The sequence below is a fragment of the Bemisia tabaci genome, chromosome 1 (assembly GCF_918797505.1).
Source record: "Bemisia tabaci chromosome 1, PGI_BMITA_v3".
NCBI classification, from domain to species: Eukaryota; Metazoa; Arthropoda; class Insecta; order Hemiptera; family Aleyrodidae; genus Bemisia; species Bemisia tabaci.
This window is the reverse complement of record NC_092793.1, coordinates 88,093,170-88,115,314: the sequence shown is the minus strand read 5'-3', so window position 1 is coordinate 88,115,314 and position 22,145 is coordinate 88,093,170. Positions and strand designations below refer to the sequence as shown.

The 22,145-nt window shown below is 38.6% G+C and overlaps 1 protein-coding gene across 7 annotated transcripts in view; it reads right to left on the bottom strand.

Annotated features, from left to right (window-relative positions):
- LOC109041920 (dynein axonemal heavy chain 7) overlaps positions 1 to 18,269 on the bottom strand; it is a 49,476-nt gene extending 31,207 nt beyond the window's left edge. The window contains exons 1-4 of one of the 7 annotated variants that reach the window (XM_072306406.1): positions 17,634 to 18,266; positions 11,654 to 11,880; positions 7,398 to 7,551; positions 922 to 1,898 (exon numbers count right to left, since the gene is read on the bottom strand). In XM_072306406.1, coding sequence (XP_072162507.1) covers positions 1,866 to 1,898; positions 7,398 to 7,551; positions 11,654 to 11,880; positions 17,634 to 17,966 — 747 coding nt within the window. In that variant the 5' untranslated portion in view covers positions 17,967 to 18,266 and the 3' untranslated portion in view covers positions 922 to 1,865. Of the gene's footprint in view, positions 1 to 921; positions 1,899 to 2,246; positions 2,384 to 7,397; positions 7,552 to 11,653; positions 11,881 to 17,633 lie in introns of those variants that run through there. The other 6 variants (XM_072306407.1, XM_072306408.1, XM_072306404.1 and 3 more) reach the window with 6 other exon arrangements.
- Between the last annotated feature and the right edge of the window lie 3,876 nt (positions 18,270 to 22,145).

The following is a 22,145-nucleotide window of genomic DNA, read 5'->3' as shown; positions in this document are numbered from 1 at the left end:
TCCGTCTCTATTTATACAGTTTTCCTTTTTCTACTTTATTCATTTCATTATTTATAGATTGTGATGCATGTTGTATTATAATATTAGCCAATAAAAAGGGGTCAGTTAAAAAAGAACAAAAAAAATTTTCGTCATTTTATGCTCCTAAAGAAAAAAAAAGAAAGTAGTAGTAGTAGTAGTAATATATAAGTTTATTTTCAAGCGGTGCTTTAGTATCTAGGGCCATTTACACCTCTGTGAGTTTACAATGGTAGTAGTAGTAGTAATATACGTTTATTTTCTAGAATGGTAGTAGTAGTAGTAATATACGTTTATTTTCTAGAGGTGCTAAATTCAAAGAAAAAGAAAGAAAGAAAGAAAGAAAGTAGTAGTAGTAGTAATATACGTTTATTTTCTAAAGAAAGAAAGAAAGTAGTAGTAGTAATATACGTTTATTTTCTAGAGGTGCTCTAGCAGCTCAGGCCATTTACACCTCTGTGTGTTCACAATTGAAATTCATTAAAAATACAAAAGGGTAGTAATATAAAGAGACAAAAGGTAAGGGTAAGAGTAAGGGTAGAGGAAAGGTTAAATTTTAAGTTTGGTGGAGCGCATAAATTCAAAAAGTTTTACAGGATGAGTGTTCAGAAGTAGATTTTTAAGAGAGGGTAAGGGGCAGGGGGAAAAAAAGTTTTCGGATTTCATTATAAAGTGGGCAACTTATAAGGACATGATCTACTGTTAAGGGGAAAGAAAGAAAGAAAGAAAGAAAGAAAGAAAGAAAGAAAGAAAGAAAGAAAGAAAGAAAGAAAGAAGTAGTAGTAGTAGTAGTAGTAGTAGTAGTAGTAGTAGTAGTAGTAGTAGTAGTAGTAGTAGTAGTAGTAGTAGTAGTAGTAGTAGTAGTAGTAGTAGTAGTAGTAGTATAGTAGTAGTAGTGTAGTAGTAGTAGTAGTAGTAGTAGTAGTAGTAGTAATGTAAGTTTATTTTCAAGCGGTGCTTTAGCATCCTAGGCCATTTACACCTCTGTGTGTTCACAGTGGAAATTCAGTAAGAAAGAAAGAAAGAAAGTAGTAGTAGTAGTAATATAAGTTTATTTTCTAGAAGTGCCTTAGCAGCTCAGGCCATTTACACCTAAAGAAAGAAAGAAAGTAGTAGTAATATAAGTTTAAAGAATAAAGAAAAAAAGTGGTAGTAGTAGTAATATAAGTTTATTTTCTAGAGGTGCTTTAGCAGCTCAGGCCATTTACACCTCTGTGTGTTCACAATTAAGTAGTAGTAGTAATATACGTTTATTTTCTAGAGGTGCTCTAGCAGCTCAGGCCATTTACACCTCTGTGTGTTCACAATTGAAATTCATTAAAAATATAAAAGGGTAGTAATATAAAGAGACAAAAGGTAAGGGTAAGAGTAAGGGTAGAGGAAAGGTTAAATTTTGAGTTTAGTGGAGCGCATAAATTCAAAAAGTTTTACAGGATGAGTGTTCAGAAGTAGATTTTTAAGAGGGGGTAAGGGGCAGGGGAAAAAACGTTTCCGGATTTCATTATAAAGTGGGCAACTTATAAGGACATGATCTACTGTTAAGGGGGAATTTGGACAAGAAGTACAAGCAGGGCGGTTTGATTGAGTCATCAAATAGCTGTGGGAAAAATTTGTGTGACCAATTCTCAATCTAGTTTGGACTACTTGTTGGAGTCGAGTCAAATGAAAGTTTTGAGATGAAGTTGAAGTAGGCAATGCAGGGGGGCATTTGGCATCGGTGGAATGCTCCCACTCAGTTACCCACTGGTGGAGAATTTTTCCTTTTATATCTAGAAACAGATCTGTAGAGGTAACCGATCCCTTCACGAAGGGGCCAATTGAAAGGCTAGACTCCCTGGCCGCAGAATCTACTCGAACATTGCCTGGAATATTAACGTGTCCTGGGCACCAACAAAACAGGATAGAGAAATTTTTAGATATAAGGGTAAAGACTAGATTTTGGATCTGAGTAAGGATTGGGTGAGGATTATTGGGGTTACCTAAAGCACTTAGTACACTATATGAATCTGAACAAATAATTGATTGTTTACAGTTTGTATTATGGACATAATGTAAGGCTTTGGAGATAGCTAGAGCCTCGGCTGTAAAAATAGATGTGACTGGTGATAATTGAAAAGAGTATGTTTCGTTCGATTCGCAACTGAAAGCACATGCAGTAGAATTAACAGTTTTAGATCCATCAGTATAGAATGGCTTGTGTTCAGCATGAGAGCCAATGACTGAGAGAAAGTTCTGTCTCATTTCAGCTTGAGATAAATTAGCTTTTGCAATAACCGGAACATTTAAGACATTTTCTGTAGGTAACGACTGCCAAAAAGGGAAAATAGGTTTTTTAAATTTTAACACATCATTAAAATTAGAAAACCTGAAAACAGAAAGATACAATTGGTTTTTGAATGTAAGTAGTTCCTTGAAAGTTTCAGGAAATGTATTAAACGATTTCATCTTTGCACAATTAAGAAAGAAAGAAAGAAAGAAAGAAAGAAAGAAAGAAAGAAAGAAAGAGAGAGAGATAGAGAGAGAGAAAGAGAGAGAAAGTAGTAGTAGTAGTAATATAAGTTTATTTTCTAGAAAGAAAGTAGTAGTAGTAATATAAATTTATTTTCAAACGGTGCTTTAGCAGCTCAGGCCATTTACACCTCTGTGTGTTCACAATTGAAATTTAGTAAAAATACAAAATGGTTGAGAGGAAAGGTTGAATTTTGAGTTTGGTGGAGCGCATAAATTCAAAAAGTTTTACAGGATGAGTATTCAGAAGTAGATTTTTAAGAGAGGGTAAGGGGCAGGGAAAAAAACGTTTTCGGATTTCTTTATAAAGTGGACAACTTATAAGGACATGGTCTACTGTTAAGGGGGAATTTGGACAAGAAGTACAAGCAGGGCAGTTTGAGTGGGTCATCAAATAGCTGTGGGAAAAATTTAAAGAAAGAAAGAAAGTAGTAGTAGTAATATAAGTTTATTTTCTAGAGGTGTTTTAGCAGCTCAGGCCATTTACACCTCTGTGTGTTCACAATTGAAATTCATTAAAAATACAAAAAGAAAGAAAGTAGTAGTAGTAGCAGTAGTAGTGAGATAAGTTTATTTTAAAGCAGTGCTTTAGCATCTAAGGTCATTTACACCAGAACGAAAAGAAGGAAGAAAGAAAGAGAGAAAGAAAGAAATGGACTAATTGTCCTAATTAATACACGACTGATAATTATTTGACTAAGTCTTGCACGGAGCATGCTTCACTAATCATTACAACGTGTAAAAAGAGGAAAATAACATCAACACGTGTGTGTGTGCCTTGATGAACAATATGTATTCAGAGGGAGAGGAAAAACTGAACAAACGTGACGTCATCGAAACGGTGTTGCCATATACAACATCTCCCCTTTTTGGGATACATGAAAAGTGCTACTTTTCTTGTGAGAGCTACTTTCTCCGAAGAGAATAAAAAAAGTCTTATGAGTTAACTATTATGTGATTGACGTAATGATATTTGAAGGAAAACAAACGTAAATGATTACGTATGAGATAAAGTAAACTACTTGAGAGGGAATTTGTACTTCATACAAGGTATGAAGTTTAACTTCATGTTAACTATATTAAATCAAGTCATACAAGTCATGGAAAACAAAATCTAAATAGGTATGAGGTACTGTGAAGCTCAAAACATAATATAAATTCTTATTCTCTACTGCAAGAGAAAAAAAAAAAGGAAAAAGTCGAAAATAACAGTTTTCAGCACAAATTAAAACATAAAAATACATAACGAAATTAGTGAACCGCTTGGGCAAATTTCGATTTGTTTTGGGTGACGAACAGGCGGTGTAATTTTGTCCAAGACAGGAGGATGTTCTTGTAACTGCTGATTCTCTACCTCATTTTGTGCCATGTTCTCTCCATTAGGTGGTAGCTATATTCAGTTCTTAGGACCTCAACATCAATGTCTAGTAAAAATGAATTAGAGAGGACCTCTGCTTTTGTATTTAAAGGGGTAGTCTAGGAGTGTTTCAGACGATACGAGTTTCTAAGGTATTTACTTCCCCTTTTCACACTCTACTATGTAAGACCCGGGCGCCTCTGCTTCTGCTAAGATCACACCTTTTTCCCAAATGTTCCCACTTTGAACTGATACGTTGTCACCTACTTTAAAATTTTGTGAGGCGCGAGGAGCATGCATATTGTCCCTATATGTCATTTCTGATTGCCTCTCGACAAGTTTATTTCTAACGTTACAAATTTTTCATTTTAATGATTTTGGTGAGACGGGTAATACACTGTCGTGGCCTGCCTACTCATTAAAATTTTAGAAGCACTGACATTCATACCCGTGACAGTCATGTTTAAATATTCGAATAAAAAATCTTCCAGATCAAGTCTACTTTCTTTGCTTTTAAAAATTAGTTTCTTAGCAACCTGTACATATTTTTCAATCATTCCGTATACTTTTGGATAATTAGGATTTGTAGTGACAATTTTACAATTGTGTAGTGCCAAATAGTCATAAAATTCTTTTTGTTCTCATAAAAAAATACATCATCACAAACAATTTTATGTGGAAAACCATGCGTTGCAAACACAGGTTTCAATGCTTTAATAACTGTATGAATATGATACGACGGTACATTTCGACGGCGCGGCAGAAGTCCGGAATCACAGATCTCGTTTGCGGTGTCTGAAAATCTCCGCCTCTATGCTATTTTTTTAAAGGAGAACAAATTAACATCATTCCTTGGAGTTTTTGCAGAATTTTCTTCACAGAGAGAAGAAAAATCACGGCAGTTTTAAAGAATTGCCGTTGAGTAGTTTTCCGTTTCAAAAATACTTTAAATATGACAGGAAATCTCCGACGTCACGAACGAAGTTATGTGATGCCAACTTACACCGTCAATTTAAAATTTCAAGCCATTTTGAGAAATAATTAACTAATAATAGAAAATGCTCATTCTTTACCTCCGCGAAGTCTAAGAATAATCGATTACCTCAAAAATATTATCAGGCACAGGAATGGGTAATAGAAGTTCAACCTTATTACTTTTTGGGATTTTTCACACATCTCATAGCTTTTGATAAAGTTAATTATGTCAGAGTTCATTCCTGGCCAATAGTATAATTCACGTGCTTTGGCTGTGGTTTTAGTACTACTCAGATGTTCAGTGTGCAATAGTTTTAAAATTTTCTGTTTCCTTGAAATTGGAACTATTATCTTTTCATCATTAAAAATTACACCTCCTTCTAAGTATGAGAATTCTCCTAGCTTATAGAATTACAGCTCCTAGTTTACAGAAAGGAGCGAAAGTCGGGAAAATCAGCTATTTTGAACTGCGCGCGTCGCACGGGTTAGAAGGAGAACGCCCCCTCCTGCTCAGTTCGGCGAATCACGCTCCTCTGCCGACCTCGCATTGTTGCCACATGTCTCCTGATCCGTCGCCGCGCGCAGTTCAAAATAGCCGATTTTCCCGACTTTCGCTCCTTTCCGCGCTTATAACTCGTGAACTAAACATTTCCCCAGGATGCGGTAAAGATAAATAGGTGCCATAGAGAGTCAGGAACAACATATCAGTGTTTCAAAGAAATTAAAAATGACGTATTTTGGGGATCGGCCCGAACGTGACAAAAAAACGGGTCATTTTTTAGCGTTCCGGCGCTTCGGAGGCGATAACTCGAGTTTAAGTCGACAAAACCCTATGATATTATACATTTTCTGAAAGCTCTTTTCACGCTGAAAACGCTCGTTTAAACCGCGTTTCGAAATATTTAGTAGTTTTCGAGTAAAAAATTCGCGAAAATTTCGTGGATTTTCAACTTTGACCCCCCGCCACTTCCCCCAAAATTTTTTGGGGACCTGAAACTTTGGGAAAACATAGGGCATTGTTAGATGAATGAATAGGGCAAGTTTCAATGGTATGCGACACGAGCGTGAAATGGCCCGTTTTGCACGTACCCCTCTTTGAGGATTAACCCTGAAATTTTATCAAAGCCAGGAGCTTTTTTGGCTTTAATGCGATTCGTATGTCGTCGATGAATACACTTACTCCTGAAATAACTCCAAATATGTCATGATTTTTCTTTTGAAAACACCCTGCACCACAATTCATTCCAAGCGGCCATCTTTTAAATCTATTGAGACTAAAGGGAGTATAAAACGTACACAATTTGCATGAGTCCTCATACTCGGTGGGCCTCGCAAGTAGCGCTACGGGAAAAAAGTGAATTTTTGGAAGTATCTGTAATTTTTGAACTCAGCGACCCTCAAGAATACCTAAAAATGTATTTTGCATGGTTTGGACGTACAATCTGATTCATTAACAGTATTAACACCCAAATCCGGCTTTATAAACCATATTTTGGCGCTCGAAAATCGGTCGGCGTGCGTTGAGCGGAAACTTCAATCGCTCATAACTCCGGAACCGTTCGGTTCTCCAGCTTAAATGACCACTCGTTGGATGCGGAAAAAGACGAACAATTTAAAAAACTGGTTTTGGTTCAAATAAAAAATTGAAATTTTAGTCATTCTTCCGTTTAAAAGAAATTTTCCCGACTCAAAAACTGAAAAAAAGCACATATGTTGTTTTGAAAATGTGATTTTGGGATTTTGACCTTCAGAATCTTAAAGTATGCAATTATAGACGATTTTTCGTTCAAACCGGACCTTGATATCTTTATTCGTTCGAGAGATATCGAGGTTCACAGGTTTTGACTTCCACCCCCCTAGCGCCCCCCCCCCCCAAATTTTTTTCGGGGTCTGAAAATTTGGGAAAAGAAGGGCTCAAGTATGAGTATTCGATAGACGAAGTTTGAACAGATTCTAGGGGGGGGGGGGGGCGAAAAAAGCCGTTTTTGCATCAAGCTCTTTGATGAAAAGTATGGTTTATTCGAGATGAAAAAAAGCATCTGCTACGGTTTCATACAAGTGAGACTGTATCTCGACTGGCCTGCATGGACCAGGTTGCCAACTCGTCCACTACATCACATTGGGAGTATTGTAATGGGGTCTCCTCATTTCTATTTGTAGTTCCCGCCATTAGGAGGGATGAGCGGATTCGTCAGCAGCTCTAGACTGGTGACCAATCGGGAGACAGTGATGCTCTCCTCTGATAGGTCATTGCTTCAAGCGGCCATTATTATGTTCTACGCGTGCTGTGTGTGAGTATATCGTGCTCGTGATTCGTCAAGAATTTTGTAACCTAAACCGAGAATGTGAGTAGGTAGTTGCAGGGGGTGGTCCATTGACCACCCTCATAAATTTTCCTTTTTGTTCGGAGCCGGTTGGTCGGTGGGGGAAAGTTTTCATTTGCAGATTCTCTGTTGGTACTGTCCCTATTTCATATAAAACGAAAGGCTCATCTCAGTATCATTCATGAATAACCTGTTAAAATTATATAAGCACTCACCAGTGACAAGATCTGATGGATAGCTGGGTACCAATCTTTCTTCAGACGTGTTATCGCTTGAGAAATGCTTTCATTTGCGAATTTGTTAAAATCTGAGAGGTCCAGTGCTGATTTGGACGCGTAAAATGTATTAACTTGAATCAATCTCAAGTCGCTGAGAAGAAAGCAGACCAACAAATTACGTTTCCACATTGAAATGCTAGCTGGTTTATCTTCAAGTTCCAAGGAAAATATCGAAAACCAGTTTCATCAATCTGTACCAGCCTAGCTTTATCAGTATTTGGAGGATCTACCATAACAGCCAAACGAGAGTAATTTTGGGAATGTATTGGAAGTAAATTCCTGAAATCTTAGGAGGCGCAGCATAATTTCTATCCTTCAATGATGTTGACAAAAAATAATCTACTGACGGTGGGCTCTTCGCGAGGTGCTGGTGGATCCCGTTTTAGCATACATCTCCGTTATACATGGTTATACTTAATCCACCAAAAACTCCAAAAAGGGTTAAAAGTCTCGCCAAGCCTATGAGATCTTGTCACAAAGAATGTATCTAAAAATCTATACTATACAGCTACAAGCAAAATCTCGGAAGCACTATTTCTGACGAACTACCGGACCGATAAGGATGATCCTTACATGTATGTCATCTGTAATGTAATAGCTGTATATGTGCAAAAAATTATGAAACCCCGAACTTTTAATGTTGTAAAGCTTTTAAAGCTCATGGGACTTATGTCCAATGTTAATAGCGTAAGAAACATGTCGTTTCCGCTAGAAACGTCTAGGTGTGGGTGGGATTCTACCTAAGCGTATTTTGGTTGATGATCGGTCGAGCAAAAGTGTCGCGGTCGAGCAAACTGGGCGTAGTTGTTGTTGAAAGCAGTCGCCAGAATCCGACCAATCAGAGATGAGTTGCGAAGAGTTTGCCGGATCATGAGAAAATACGAAAAAGCACTAGACTAGATTTATTTTAAAAAAATTTATAATAAATTTACAAATAACATGTACACTGGTAATGAATCGGAATATTTGGCGGTCTTTCTTACATTTAGAGGTTAGGCATTTGGCATTGACGCTTGTTGTAGAGATGGGACCGTGATTGCGATCGCAGTGAAAAATCACTGTGATTCGAGAATCACCAGTCACTGTTACTGTGACTTTCAAATAACACCTGTTATTTGTATTTTTTTTCTTTTTATTCCAAATAAGGAAGCTAGATGATTTTGTGAAATTCTAAACTTTAAACTCCGTGAATTTAATTATCAAGTATCTCCGAGAACCGAGACCTTTTGGTCAGCACTGGTCAGGGAATTTTTTGGGAGAGCAACTCTGCAAAACATTAACTAAACTATGACGTCAGCTGTATGCTCCAATCCCCTGTCGGCCTGTCCAATCCCAAGTCGGTCTCGGTTCGTTAAAATCACCGGTGACTTGAGTTCACTGTGATTCTGTGATTAGAGAAATCCTTTGTTAGAAATGCCGCGAATACTTCTTAAATCTGGTCTGGAATCACCTCCGCTAACCTCTAAAAACAACAAACTTATCACAATCACTATCATCAACCGTGCAGTGATCATTGTGATGTTATCAATGGACAATCAGCAATGAAAAACAAATATGTGCGAACAAATTGAAATATTTATTTCAAGTGATTCATTTCGATGAAACTATCATTTTTTTCCATGAAACAAACAAATCTTGTGATCAGTCACTGTGATCGAAAATCACTTAACCAGGAATCACTATAGCTTGACCTGTAGGTAACCCACATATAATGAGCTATAGAGCAACATCCCAATATTTACCGTCTCTTTCTTCTCATCTGAATTATCACACACATTTCCGTTTTGCGGTCATATTCAGTGATTTTTACGAGAGCATCCCCCACGCCCCAGGGCATCATGATTGCCAATGTAGGTTGTTATGAACATGTTGTGAATCAGATCACTATCATCACTAATCAATCACTGTGATACCAAGGTACACTCTACTACAGGTATGGACAGAATGGAATTTTAGAAAGTCGTCAAAACGCGTAGATTTGACAGCATCGAGAGTACGACAGCGAAGACCTGTGCGGCAAATGGACGGTACGACTTCATACGTCACTCGATCGCCGATTTTCTCAGCGCTGCCACTTCGGCACCCCTTTTGTCCATACCTGTAGTAGAGTGTACCTTGCTGTGATACTAAGATTTCCTTCAGGAAATTATGCATGCCTTCAATGGGGAGGTGTGATTGGAGCAAGTAAATCTGACGTCATCTTAACCCCCCCCCCCCCCCCGGGTCGACTGTGATTTATCACAGTGATAAATCACTGTGATTTTGAAGTAACAGTCACAGTCACTGTCGCTATTTAGAAATCACTACTCGGCACATCTCTAGCTTGTTGTATGCCATCGTTCACATCGGGGTTACTCCGAATCCTATTTTTTGTAGGGTTCACTTTTGGCTCCAACGTTTGCAAGAATTCCACCGTCCATCTGTCTGGTGAGTCCCGAAAAAGTTTGATCGCGTCAAAGCAAAATACAAAATAGCATGATCCACCCATTTTGGTTCGACCGATTATCAACCAAAATACGCTTCCTGAGTGACTCGAATAAACAATAGAACAATGCTATAACTCTCGTGAAGGGCTAATGGGGATATCGCAACCTGAGCCGCCGCGCGCCGAGCCTAAGGTTTTTACTCCATTTTTCCGCATTCTTCCGGCTTCGATTGTGGCATTGGTCAATACTTGATTGCCGAATTTCTATTAACAGCAGATGAGCAGCAGATACAAAGTGAGAAGGCAGGCGCTGCGTCGCGTAGGGGCGGACCAAATAATAACTCTCAACGGTCGTAATCCGATTTTATTTTTTTTAATTAAGCATTTAAAAATAACTGTTGAAGTAGGTAACTCAATAAATACCGGGTTCGGCCGATATTTACATTCTTCTGTCGCGAAACAGGGCACTATGGTCCGTTTCACCCGAAAAGTATTTTTCGCGTGAAACGGTATACACCAATTTTTCGAGTGTTCAATGAGAAATTCGTCAAATAGCTTCCCTTAGAGATGAATAATCAAAGAATCATCGAATAATTGTCCAACAGCGATGGGAGTAACTTGGGTACCTCTCACATTATACGAATAATAATACGTAGAAGCGGAACTATGCGACCGTGCAAGGCCCTATCACGGCGGCTCAGCGGTTCCACAGGATGAAATGTGTTCGTTATGACTTCTTCTCCTAAAAAAGAGCTTTCATTTGATATATGAGGACTTATCTGTAACAATAGCGGATGTCGAGTTCTCACATTGTGAGAAAATCGCGTTTGAAGTTTCTGAAGCTTTGCACTTTTCCGCCCGTAGAACCGAGAGGATTCTTATAAAGATTTTAATGAATAGCAACTCTTCCGGTAAAAAAACACACGTTTTACGATATCTTTAAGTGAAGGAGTAACAGCGATTTGAAAAAAATGTGACATCCGCTATTTTTACTGCAAACACTTTTTTATGCATAAAACAAAGTTTTCAGGAAGGGTAAGGCTGGTGAAACGATTGAAATGAACCAAAAGTTAGTCAATGCTGAGTCATTTAACAAAATTGAACAAGAAACTAAACCGTTTGTAACTTTTACAACAAAAACAAGGAACAAATTCTAAAATCAGTTAAAAATTCAAAAATTCTGGCGAGCCGGTCCCGATACGTATAATTTGAGTGTCACCTACAGCTCATGGCCGTTGGGCGGGCAATTATTGCAAGTGGGTTCGAATCTCCACAGTGTCCTGCCGCGCCGTCCGGGGAAAACAGTGGATTCTCACATCCGCTGTTTTTACAAATAACATGTTTTTCAGTTCATATCTCGCCGAAAAATTGTGCTGGAAGTCTGAAACTTTGCACAGGCATTCTTGGACGCTCTAGATTTTGAAAAAAGCGTTTGCCCTAAAAATGGCGGATGTCAGCGACCGCCATTGTTACATATATGTCCTCATATACACTTTTTTTCATTGAGCACTTTTCATCGCGTCCAAAAAGGACGTCTACATGATGGATGAATTCCTAATAAAAGAACGCAGAGGTAGGTATCCCGAGCTCGGTAAGGACCCTAATAAGGCAAATCTGTACGCTGCATTTTTTCTGAGTACTAACCGAACAATTTGATTAAGTATGACAAATATATCTAATTGCTTTTCCTCTTTCAGGAATAATTAACATTATCTGAAAAAAGAGTCAATGGAGGAAAAATCAATTTGACATACTCGTACTACATTACCTGAACTGCTTGTGCCACAATTGGTGCAGATATACCATGACAGGATTAGAGATGAAAAGATTTTTACTGATGACTTGCTTGGCTTGATCGAATTCGATTCTCGCCGATTTGTTAAAACTTTCCAACTGCTTTCCATCATTTTTTGAAATTGAGTCTTGCATCATAAATTTAAAATCATCCAAGACAAAGTCTACAATCCCTTTCTTGATGGCCACTTGGAAGTCTTCCTGGGTAAAAAATAACAAAGGAATAGAGAGATAGGCGCAGCGGGAAATAATGTAAAAAATGAAAAGGCGATGGATATGTTGCATGTGTGAGGAATTTGCGATTTGACAACCCATTGATTCTTATGTAAAAGTTCGCGAGAAACACGATAGTGCCACTGGTTTTCCGTGAAATCAACTGCCAAGCTCAAAAAAAGCTCTCAAAGGTAAGGGCGTAATGGAGGGGATATCCCACGCTATCCTGAGAGTCCACCTCTACATCATCCTGAGAGTCCACCTCTACATCAAGACAAACTGCCCATGCAAATATAGGGAGCATGAATGGGCTGCCACTTTATTCGGGGACTCTAAAACTGAAAACACGGCAACCCTGCTGATGTATTTGCTCCCTATCTTTGCATGGAGAGCTTGTCTTGATGTAGACGTGGGTGGACTCTCAGGATAGCGTTGGATATCCCTTCCATTACAGCCTCAACTTGAGAGCGTTTTTTGAGCTTGGGAGTTGATTTCAGAGCGAATCAGTGGAACCATCGTGTTTCTCGCGAACTTTTACATAAGAATCAATAGTCGCAAATCCCACACACATGCAACATCTCCATTCAATCCTCCGGAGATCGTATTTTTGAATCGCTTTTAGCAAAATAGGATCGAATGCAATGAAAGCCTATTGTAAAGATTGTGCATCTTCATCGTCATGTAAAAAAATGTAAAAAATATCAAACGATTCAGGGTTTCCTGCCTAAAAATTGTAATAAGTTTAAAAGAGAAGGATCGTGTAAATTTCATTCTTGTAAGTGTGATTATTTAGCATTTCCTGAAACAAAGCAGAAAGTTTGATGTTTTTGAAAACACTAAGGTTTTGCGTTGGTTCCCTGCTGCTACCTATGATCAAATCAGAGTGGTAATCAGAGCTGTCCTGAGAAATATATAGAGATTAGGCTAATCCTTACATTGGCGTCTCTCCCCCGCGGGTGAGTTTTAGGACGGATTTCTTACATGGCCGGCGGGGCCCCGAAAAACGTTTCAAATAGAAGCTTTTGGACCGCCCGTTTGCGTCCAGTCTGAGAAGAAAAAAATTCATTTTCTGCCCGGGTCTGTCGATGAACATTATTGAATCTCTCAGTCTGAATACGACCCAACTCAGGTTTTTGACGATTTCATTTTTTTGCGTAGAAATACTCCTTTTCTGGCAGTTACGCAGTTTTCATCGTCTCTAGAAAAAGGTCATTTTTCTGATACGGGTCGTTTTTGAACTTAGAGATTCAATTATGATTTTATCGAATATTTAGTCATAGAAGACTGGAGTCGTGTATGATTTATTGAATGAGTTTTTACTCATGCCCCGAACTTACAATGCCTCTACAAATCGAAGTATCTACGAGGTATATCAAATGTGCGCTCCCCTGATTCACGTTTCCATTTAAGTGGCCTGGAGGAAAAGGCACGTAAGTGCAGGTTCTGCTATTTCGAGAAATGCCTACAAGTTTCAAGTTTTGAAATAATATTGATCATTATTGTGGAAAGAAAGTTCTAACAGACTTTTTGATGCTTACTTGGAATCGATAATACCTCAATTTTAAAAAAAAACTGCACTTGTGCGCCTTGTCCTCCAATCCCCTCATTTAGGCATGATGGCAACTAAAAGATGAAGCTGTTCGATAGTACGGTGATACGGGATGCTCCGAAAGTCCAGCGCCTCCCCCTATCCCCACCCCTTTAACTTTTGAACCGTTCGAGATAAACAATTGAAACTTTGGGAATGTTTCTATCTCAAAGGAGACAATCTTCTGAGGGGGTCTGCATTTTGGTATCTGCCTCGGGGGGGGGGGGGGGGGGCATTTTTTTTTCATATAATAACCCATACGTTGTGGTGCCTAATTGGAGAGAACATTCAAAACTAAGAATTTTGGCTGAAACCGCTCATCAATATCATAATTATTGACAAAGTCATTGTAGGTGAAAGGTCAAGTGACGACGATAAGTTGTACCGGAGTCAAGATTTCTTGAAAAAAAGTCTAATTTGACCTTTGACCTATCATGTCTCGATCAATAATTAAGATATTGATCAGCGGTTTCAGCCAAAATTCTAAGTTTTGAATGTTCTTTTCAATTAGGGGTTACTATTTGAAAAAAAGTTGAGGGCTCCACCCCCCTTGTAACGGGGCGGATCTCCCCCTTCTCTGCTGAGGGCAGGTCCGGGTCTTCTAAGGCACTTTCAACGTCCTTGGGAAGAGACCCGCCAATGTCACTTCGGATGCCCTGGTAAAAACGACGGACACCCCATGGATGGACATTCTTAGGTTCACGGACACCTAGTTGGCCGTATGGACACCCGGTATAGCCGTGCGAGCACCTGTGATGGGCGTGCGGAAACCTTATCAACAGTGAAATTGCAGCCACACAAATACCTTTCCTGCTATTTTGCTTTTTAGAGATTAAGAGATAACCAAGACATTATTCCTTAAAATTTTTGAGGAATTTCTGCAGACTGAAAATAAAATCGAGGAAGTTGGAAGGAATCTCCTAGTCTTCCACAGAAATTCAAGTGAGTTGGGAATTTTGTTTTTTGGTTTCGTTATGATGCTTTCTGTTCTCAAATTTAAATTAATATTTCTGTACACTATTTGCAGAAAAGTTCTTACAGTTTGTTTATTCTATTTATTCATGTTTAGGTACTCTAATATATTTCATTTGTTTATTTTAAAATAATTTATTTATTTTAATACACTTAAAAATAATTTACTTTTTAATATATTTTAATATAATTTTTTTACTTTTTTTTTATCAGTTAATAATTTACAAAAAAAAATAAAATCGTGTTGAAACTCAAAAGGTGTGACTTTACAGCCATAAGATAGTCTATAGCCTAATAAATCTCATATACTATTCCAAAATGTAAATGAGTAAAATGAAATAGATTAAATTAAATTAATGAAATGAAATAAAATAAATAAATATGAAGAAATAAATAAAATAAAGTAAGTAGGTGAAATGTTAGGAAACCGTTGGAGGGGAATAGTTGCACTGTTGCTAAGACTATGCCTAAAAGTCATACAATTGTGTTTCACTTACCCATTTTTTTCGAGATCACGTTTCTAGACCCTTCTTGAATCTGAATTCACAACCAAAGATGGAAAGTGAAATTTCATAAGGCTCGAATAAATTTCACAAAAGTTGAAATTTATTAATTTTTTTTTTTAGAATTATTGATTGAATCTTTGAATGTCTGAAAGCGTTTCAGATGTTCTTTGTGTGGATGCTGCGGTGTTAAGCTACTCTACAAAAGGTGCCAGACACTAAGAGGGGGCAAAAAGGGGAGTTAAGAGAGAAAAACCCCAACCTAACCTCTAAACTAAACGAAAACATTTGCAACGCGCGAATTTTATAGGCTTGGGGTATAAAAAAACTTCAAAATTTAGGATCACTGTTTCTAGGCGTTTCTTAGCCTCCTGAATGTATCCCCAGAAGCTTCAATATATTTCATGAAATTTCACGCGTGAAATTTCATTCGAATAAATTTCATAAAATTTTCCATCTCTGTTCACAACCATCACAAGATTCACAACATAAAATTGTCTCCTATCAACAGATCGCAACTTTCGTCAAGCCCGAATTTTGAAAGTCTTGGCAACAACACCATTAAGTATTCCCCTCCAACGGATTCCTAACGAAGAAAAGGAAGAAGTAAAAAGGTTGTACGTCGCGTAGAATTTCGATATATCGAAGTTCTGCGCGCGACGCAGCATTTGAGGTTATTCCCGTTATTTCCTGTGCGCTACGCGTAATCGTTAAAGAATCGAAATTTCTCGCAGCGCACGACATTTTCCGTGAATCACTCAGATTTTCCTGAGCGGCGGACATTTACTGTGTCGCGCGCGTATTTTTCTGTGTTGCGCGCGCGTTTTAGGTTTGGTCCGCAACGGCGCACTATGGTCCGATAGCCCGATTTAAGCGGCATTAAATGAGATATGCATGTTTTTACCTTGCAACATGAGTTTTAGGGGTTTTTTGGGTCGCTGAGTGCAAATATGCTAATATTTTTCAAAAAAAATCCATTTTTAACATTTTTATACTTTCTTATAACTTTAGTAATACTTTGTTGAGATACCTCAAATTGAAGCGCCATCGACAAGTCCAACCGGTGGTGTAGTGGCTACCGCATCTCAACTGTAACCGTATGATCCCAGGTTCGAACCCCGGAAGAATTTTTTTTTTTTTTTACGCCTAAAAATTAAATTTTGCATTAGATGGACTATAAAAAGCTAAATGTAGTAGAACTTTGCAATATACTACTGTCAAAAGAACTTGAGACCGCTAAGGATAATACTTCAACGTTTCATGGCTCCGGAGGCCTACTTTCAAGTCCCACCGATCGGCCGTATGAACTCGTTTTATTCTGCCAAGCTAAACTTAAGCTTAAATATATCTATTTTGATAGATTATGCGTTTGAAACATGGTAAAATGTAAAAAATAAACTTTTACGGGACCTCAAAGTGGCCTCCCGAGACGATTTTATCGCTCGGGTGCCCTACTTTCAAGTTCCACCGATCAGATGTTTGAACTTATTTTCGTCTGCCAAGCTAAACTTGAGCTTAAATATATCCATTCTGATAGATTATGTGTTTGAAATATGGCAAAACTTCAAAAAGTAAACTTAAACGGAACCTCAAAGTAGCCTCCCGAATTGATTCTTCGCTGTTCTTAAGCACAAGTTTCAATTCCTCCTGATCAGCCCCATCAAATCGTATTATTCTGCCTCGGCAGATTTAGGCTTTAATGCATCCAATTTGATAGAATATGACAATGGAACATGATAAAATGCATGGTGAATGGCATATGATAGCTAATTCTAGTAAGTGCTAAGAAATGCGAAAACGTCATTTTTGATGAGAAATAACTTGACCCTACGGTGGCTTACGGATCTGGCATTCAGACTAGAAGGAAGTCAAGAGTCATGACAACAACTTCCAAGTAAAATTACGAGGTGCCAAGAGGTGCAAAGTATATTTTGTAGGTCCTACTTTTGCAATTTTATTAAAAAAAGTGACTATGTCTAAGGGCTAGTCTAGAGCAATAGATATGAGGAAAAAGAATCATTTTGGCATGTAACATCTTCAACATATCCTATATTTTGTGAATCAGGTGCCCAAACATTTTCAGGTACAGCGAAACAACGTAAACAAACCCTTAAACACGGCACTGCCGCTCGGTAACTGGGAGCGTGCTCCAAAGTGCTCCGCGCGCCGCACTTCCCGTGCTTGTCACATCTTTATTAGTGCTTCAATCGAAGTGATATTTTACAGGTGTCCTCTCTACAGCATGTACTATCGATCCACGCCTTTAAACCGGACTTTTTCCAAACTTCATTTTTTCGATTTATTGCCGCTTAAATCGGGCTTTCGGACCATAGTGCGGCGTTCCACACTACCTCTTGCTTATTTAGTAAAAATGGGACATGAGGACATCACTAGATGTCATAATGACATCCACACTTTGTTCCGTAATAAGGCAGTGTGATGTCACAGTGATGTCTGTTGAACATTCTGCCATCACAGTGTCATCATAGTGATTGGTGAATGGTAAGAATGATGTCAGGGTGATGTCAGAGAGGTCAGATTGATATCAGAGTGAAATTATTGAGATTTGTTCCATAAAGCATTGTGATGTGTCAATGACGAGGTACTCCACTTTTACCAGAGTACCTTAAGACTGAATTTAAAAGCTGTAAGTTTTAGTTTGTGAAAGTGCCTCTTACCTTGACTTCAAGAAAAATTGCATTGACCTCTTTGACGTGCTTTTTCTTTAAAGATATTGGTACTAGGTCTAAAATATGCGAGATCCAATGCTGTTCAATAGGTGCAACGTGAACAGTGTCAATGCCATGTTGAATATAATAATTATAGCGAACGAGTTGAATTTCATCAGACGAGGGGATGATTGTTTCATCATTATATTCGGTATCTCTGCTCACTATTACTTTAATGATCTGCTTCCGAAATTTCTCCCTTTCCTCCTTCAACTCAATGTATGAAATGACCTTCAAAAAACGGGGGAAAAACTGATGAAAGAAATGTAGGTAGGTATTCATAAAATGTCACATCAAAGTGCGCGGCTAAACAGCCGAATGTGTCAATTGCACTGGTTTCAGAATCGCGTTTTGATGCTTGATTCTTATCGATCAGCTGAAAAGGTTAAGATGCATCCAAACAACAACTTCCTCCGTTCAATGGACCGTTTTACTCCTTGTCTCCACGGAACGTTTCACGGGATTTAACCGAGATAGCAGAAATATACAGCCTTTTTATCAAATAATCTCGAACCGCTGCAGGATCTGCCACGGTCGACGACGAGGAAAACAGAATTTCGATAATGGCACCAATTACTGACGTTGCAGATTGCAACCTATAGGTTGCAATCTGCAACGCCCCCCCCCCCCCCCCCCGAAACACATGCCTGGCTATAAGTGCCTGCCTCTTGTTTACGTTAGGAGATTGCGATTTAAGAAGGTACTGTTTCCTTGGTAAAACTTCGCTTGAAACACGATAGTTTCACTGGTTTTCTCTGAAACAAACCCAAAAATTGAAACAAAACTCGAAAAAAATGGCAATGTCACCAAATCGAACAAATAAATTAAATTTTTAATTTAGGTGAAGCTGTAAAACGCTTCGATAGGTCAAAGATCGGATGTTGGGTTACTCGACATCCTCACACTTGGGTTAGGTCACTCGATACCACCAAACTTAGGTTAGGTTGCTCGACAACACCGCGGGTCGGTCGGGTCGAAGATCGCACTGAGGTCAAAATCGATAGGTGGAAGATCGATACTTAGGTCAAAATCGACAGGTCGAAGATCGATGGTTAGATCACTCAACACCACCACACCTAGGTTAGGGCACTCGACTCCCTTGTAAATCGTTCGACATAGGTAAGTTCACTCGGCACCACCGCACTTGGGTTAGGTCACCCCATTTACCAGATTTGGGTTAAGTTAGGTTACATTTTGATAGCTCAAAGATCAAAATCAATAAATCGAACATTCAAAAGCGATACATCGATTGCACTTAAACCGCCATTTCTACCCATCTCTTTTATCGTACAGCGAATATAAGGCAGTAATGTTTTTCTTGATATTCCCTATTAATCAATACATATGAACAGAAAAAAAAGAGAAAAAAAACACTAAGAAGCGGCCCGAACTGTATGTATAACAAGGTGGAGAAATGGTGCTGGGTCCACACCATTTCGCGAGGAACACAAAGCCAAGGAGTTCCAAAAATTAAAATTAGAGTCAAGATTAAATTTTTGAACTCTAATGCGCACCAGTATGAAACTGTGGGGGGAGGGTGTTAAGCTCAGGTAGTTTGCATTGGAATATTAGGTTGGAGTCACGTCGGGAGATCTATACCGGGTTGAGCCTTTTTAAACCTCATCAGCAGATCACACTCCAACTTAATATTCCAATGCTAACCGCCTGAGCTGAACACTCTCCCCCCTCAGTTTCGCACTGGGTTAGTAGCAATTAGTAAGTTCATAAAATTTAATTTGGACTCTATTTTATAATTTTTGGAACTTATTGGCTTTGTGTCCACGCGAATTGGTGTGGACCCGTAGCACCATTTCTCCACCTTGTTACATACAGTTCGGGCCACTTCTTTTTCCTTTTTTTTTTTTATTTGTTCGCACAAGCTCGGGGTATATGTGTGTCTCACGTTCGGGAGCGAGGGCGGTTGAGTTCTAGATGCAGTTCGCAATCTCCAACCAGACTGTTATCATCTTTTTGCGGGTTTTCCTTTGTTTTGTTATGAGAGTTGTTCAGATGTAGTTTGTGATGGCGCCATAGGTTCACTCTTTTGTGATCATGCCTCGGGGTCATATCCATGCCGGCGTTTTAATGCCGTCTTGGATTTTTGCGGCATGTTAAGTTGGGTTCACTGCGAGTTTAAGATCTGCTAATGTTGTCTAAAAACGCCCTAACGGATTAGATCTCTCAGCGCGACTCCAAATTAATATTCCAATGCCTACACTGTGCTGTAACCACTCTCCTTTTTGTTTTCGTACTGGTACGCATTAATGTTCATATAATTTAATTTTAATTACAATTTTTCGGATACTTCTTGGCTTTGTTTTCCTTCGAAATGGTGTGGACCCCAGTACAATTTTCCACCTTTGTATTCTATAAGCCTACTTATATAGAGTGAATATACAATTAATAAAACGTAATACTTGATATTTGTCATGTTCCGTTCGTGTTTCTCTTGATGTAAGGGGACGAATTGTAGTGAATGACGAAGGGGCTTGACGTCCTCGAAAACGTATCCGGCAAGTTAAACATTTTTTTCGGTCGGACTGTCCAAACTAATGAAGATAAGCGAATTACTCTGCTCATCTTCAGCTCAGTTGAAAAGGTTTTTTCGATTAAGCTTCACGTAATTTTTCATGAATTTTTTATATTTACTGATTCAACTATTAAGTTTTTTTAATCGATAAAGCTTTTTCAATATTCTTTTCAAGAAGCCCATTCCGTTGATTTTATCGTAATTCCGAGAACTGTTGCTCGTCGTCAGGCACATTCGGTTCAGGCACTGCACAACATGCGCACCAAAACTTATGTTGAACTAGGTACCTACACGAGTGAAGTCCTCCCACAACAATTGGCACTGCTTATTATCTTGATTAACTAGTGAGCAAAACAAAAGAAAGGTAAGTGAGTTAACCAATACGATAGAAAGGTGGCTGGGGTGTTGATATTCATAGGAATGTGAAACAATTATACTTCTTTTTCTTGTTAAATTCGAGGTCAAAATTTTTGATGCTCTCAAGTTTGAAACTTAATATGCAAGCAATCAAAAAGTCAAGGAAAAACCTTACGTAAAAGAAATATGTGAGGAAAATGAGTGAAAAATTGGCGCGTGGAGCCAGGATATTAAATACCAGCCCGTGTGATAGCTCGCACAGCGAGCTGTCACGCCTGGCCAGGGAGTGCTCCTGGACCCCCGGTTCCTGCTCGTTTCGCGATGAACTTGCGACTCGCTCCGCGAACCGTCCCTAGTAGCAGAGCTAAATTCACAGTATATAAACGAAGTATAACCGTTAAATTATCTTAAGCCGTTTCAAAATGGCGGCCGGGTAAAGTTTAAATGGCCGAAAATTGGCATCTCGGCTATTTGCACATGGATTTGTTTGAAACTCGGTATCTGGGGGTATTTTGGCACGAGAAAAACGAATTTGACGTTAGATTTTTAAAAAAACCCTAATTTTTCAAAATGGCGGCCGGTTAAGGTCCAAAACGGCCGAAAAGTGACAAACTTGAGTTGTAACGTCAAATTTGTTTTTCTCGTGCCAAAAATACCCCCAGATATCAAGTTTCAGGCGAATCCATCGGCAAAAAATCAAGTTTGTCAATTTTCAGCCATTTTGGACCTTAACCGGCCGCCATTTTGAAAAATTAGGGTTTTTTTTAACAATCTGACGGCAAATTCGTTTTTCTCGTGCAAAAATACCCCCACATACCGAGTTTCAAACAACTCCATGTGCAAATAGCCGAGATGCCAATTTTCGGCCATTTAAACTTTAACCGGCCGCCATTTAGAAACGGCTTAAGATAATGACTTCGAGTTTGCGCGAAAAAAATTCTTTTTTTATGCTCTTTCGAACGAGGTATCACAAAGGGGGTCTTCCCATTTGAAAAAAAAAAGTTGGGGTCCGTAACCCCCCCAAGGGGGGGCCCCCCGAAAATATTAGGGGGGCCAAAAAGTAGCTCCCTTTGACCTAGGAACATCCTTCAAGTTTCAAATCTCTATCTCAATTAGGTAAAAAGTTAGATGGGGGGAGGGGACTTTTCTAACACCCTGTATAATTGAAGTATAACGGTTATATAAAACATTTTTACAAATAACTTTTATATAAACTATTTATAAAGGTTATTCGCGCAATTTATAAAATTATTTGATTAATAACGGTTATACGACAGCGGTTTCCTTTGAACATCCCGTTACTCAACCGTTATATATAACAGTTATATGAGTAGTATACTTTCGTTAACATTTTTTATATACCTAAATCTGCTACTAGGGGTCCCGCTGAGCTACTAACTTTTAAAATAATAAAAATAATGAGAAGATAACATCTTTGCCACTTTGATGGCCACAGCCGCCATCTTGGATCTAGGAATTTTGAAAATCCGACCAAAAATTCAAATTTCCCGTTGAAAAATACCCTCAGATACCGTTCCACAAAAATCGATCGAACAGGAGCCGACTTAGCATTA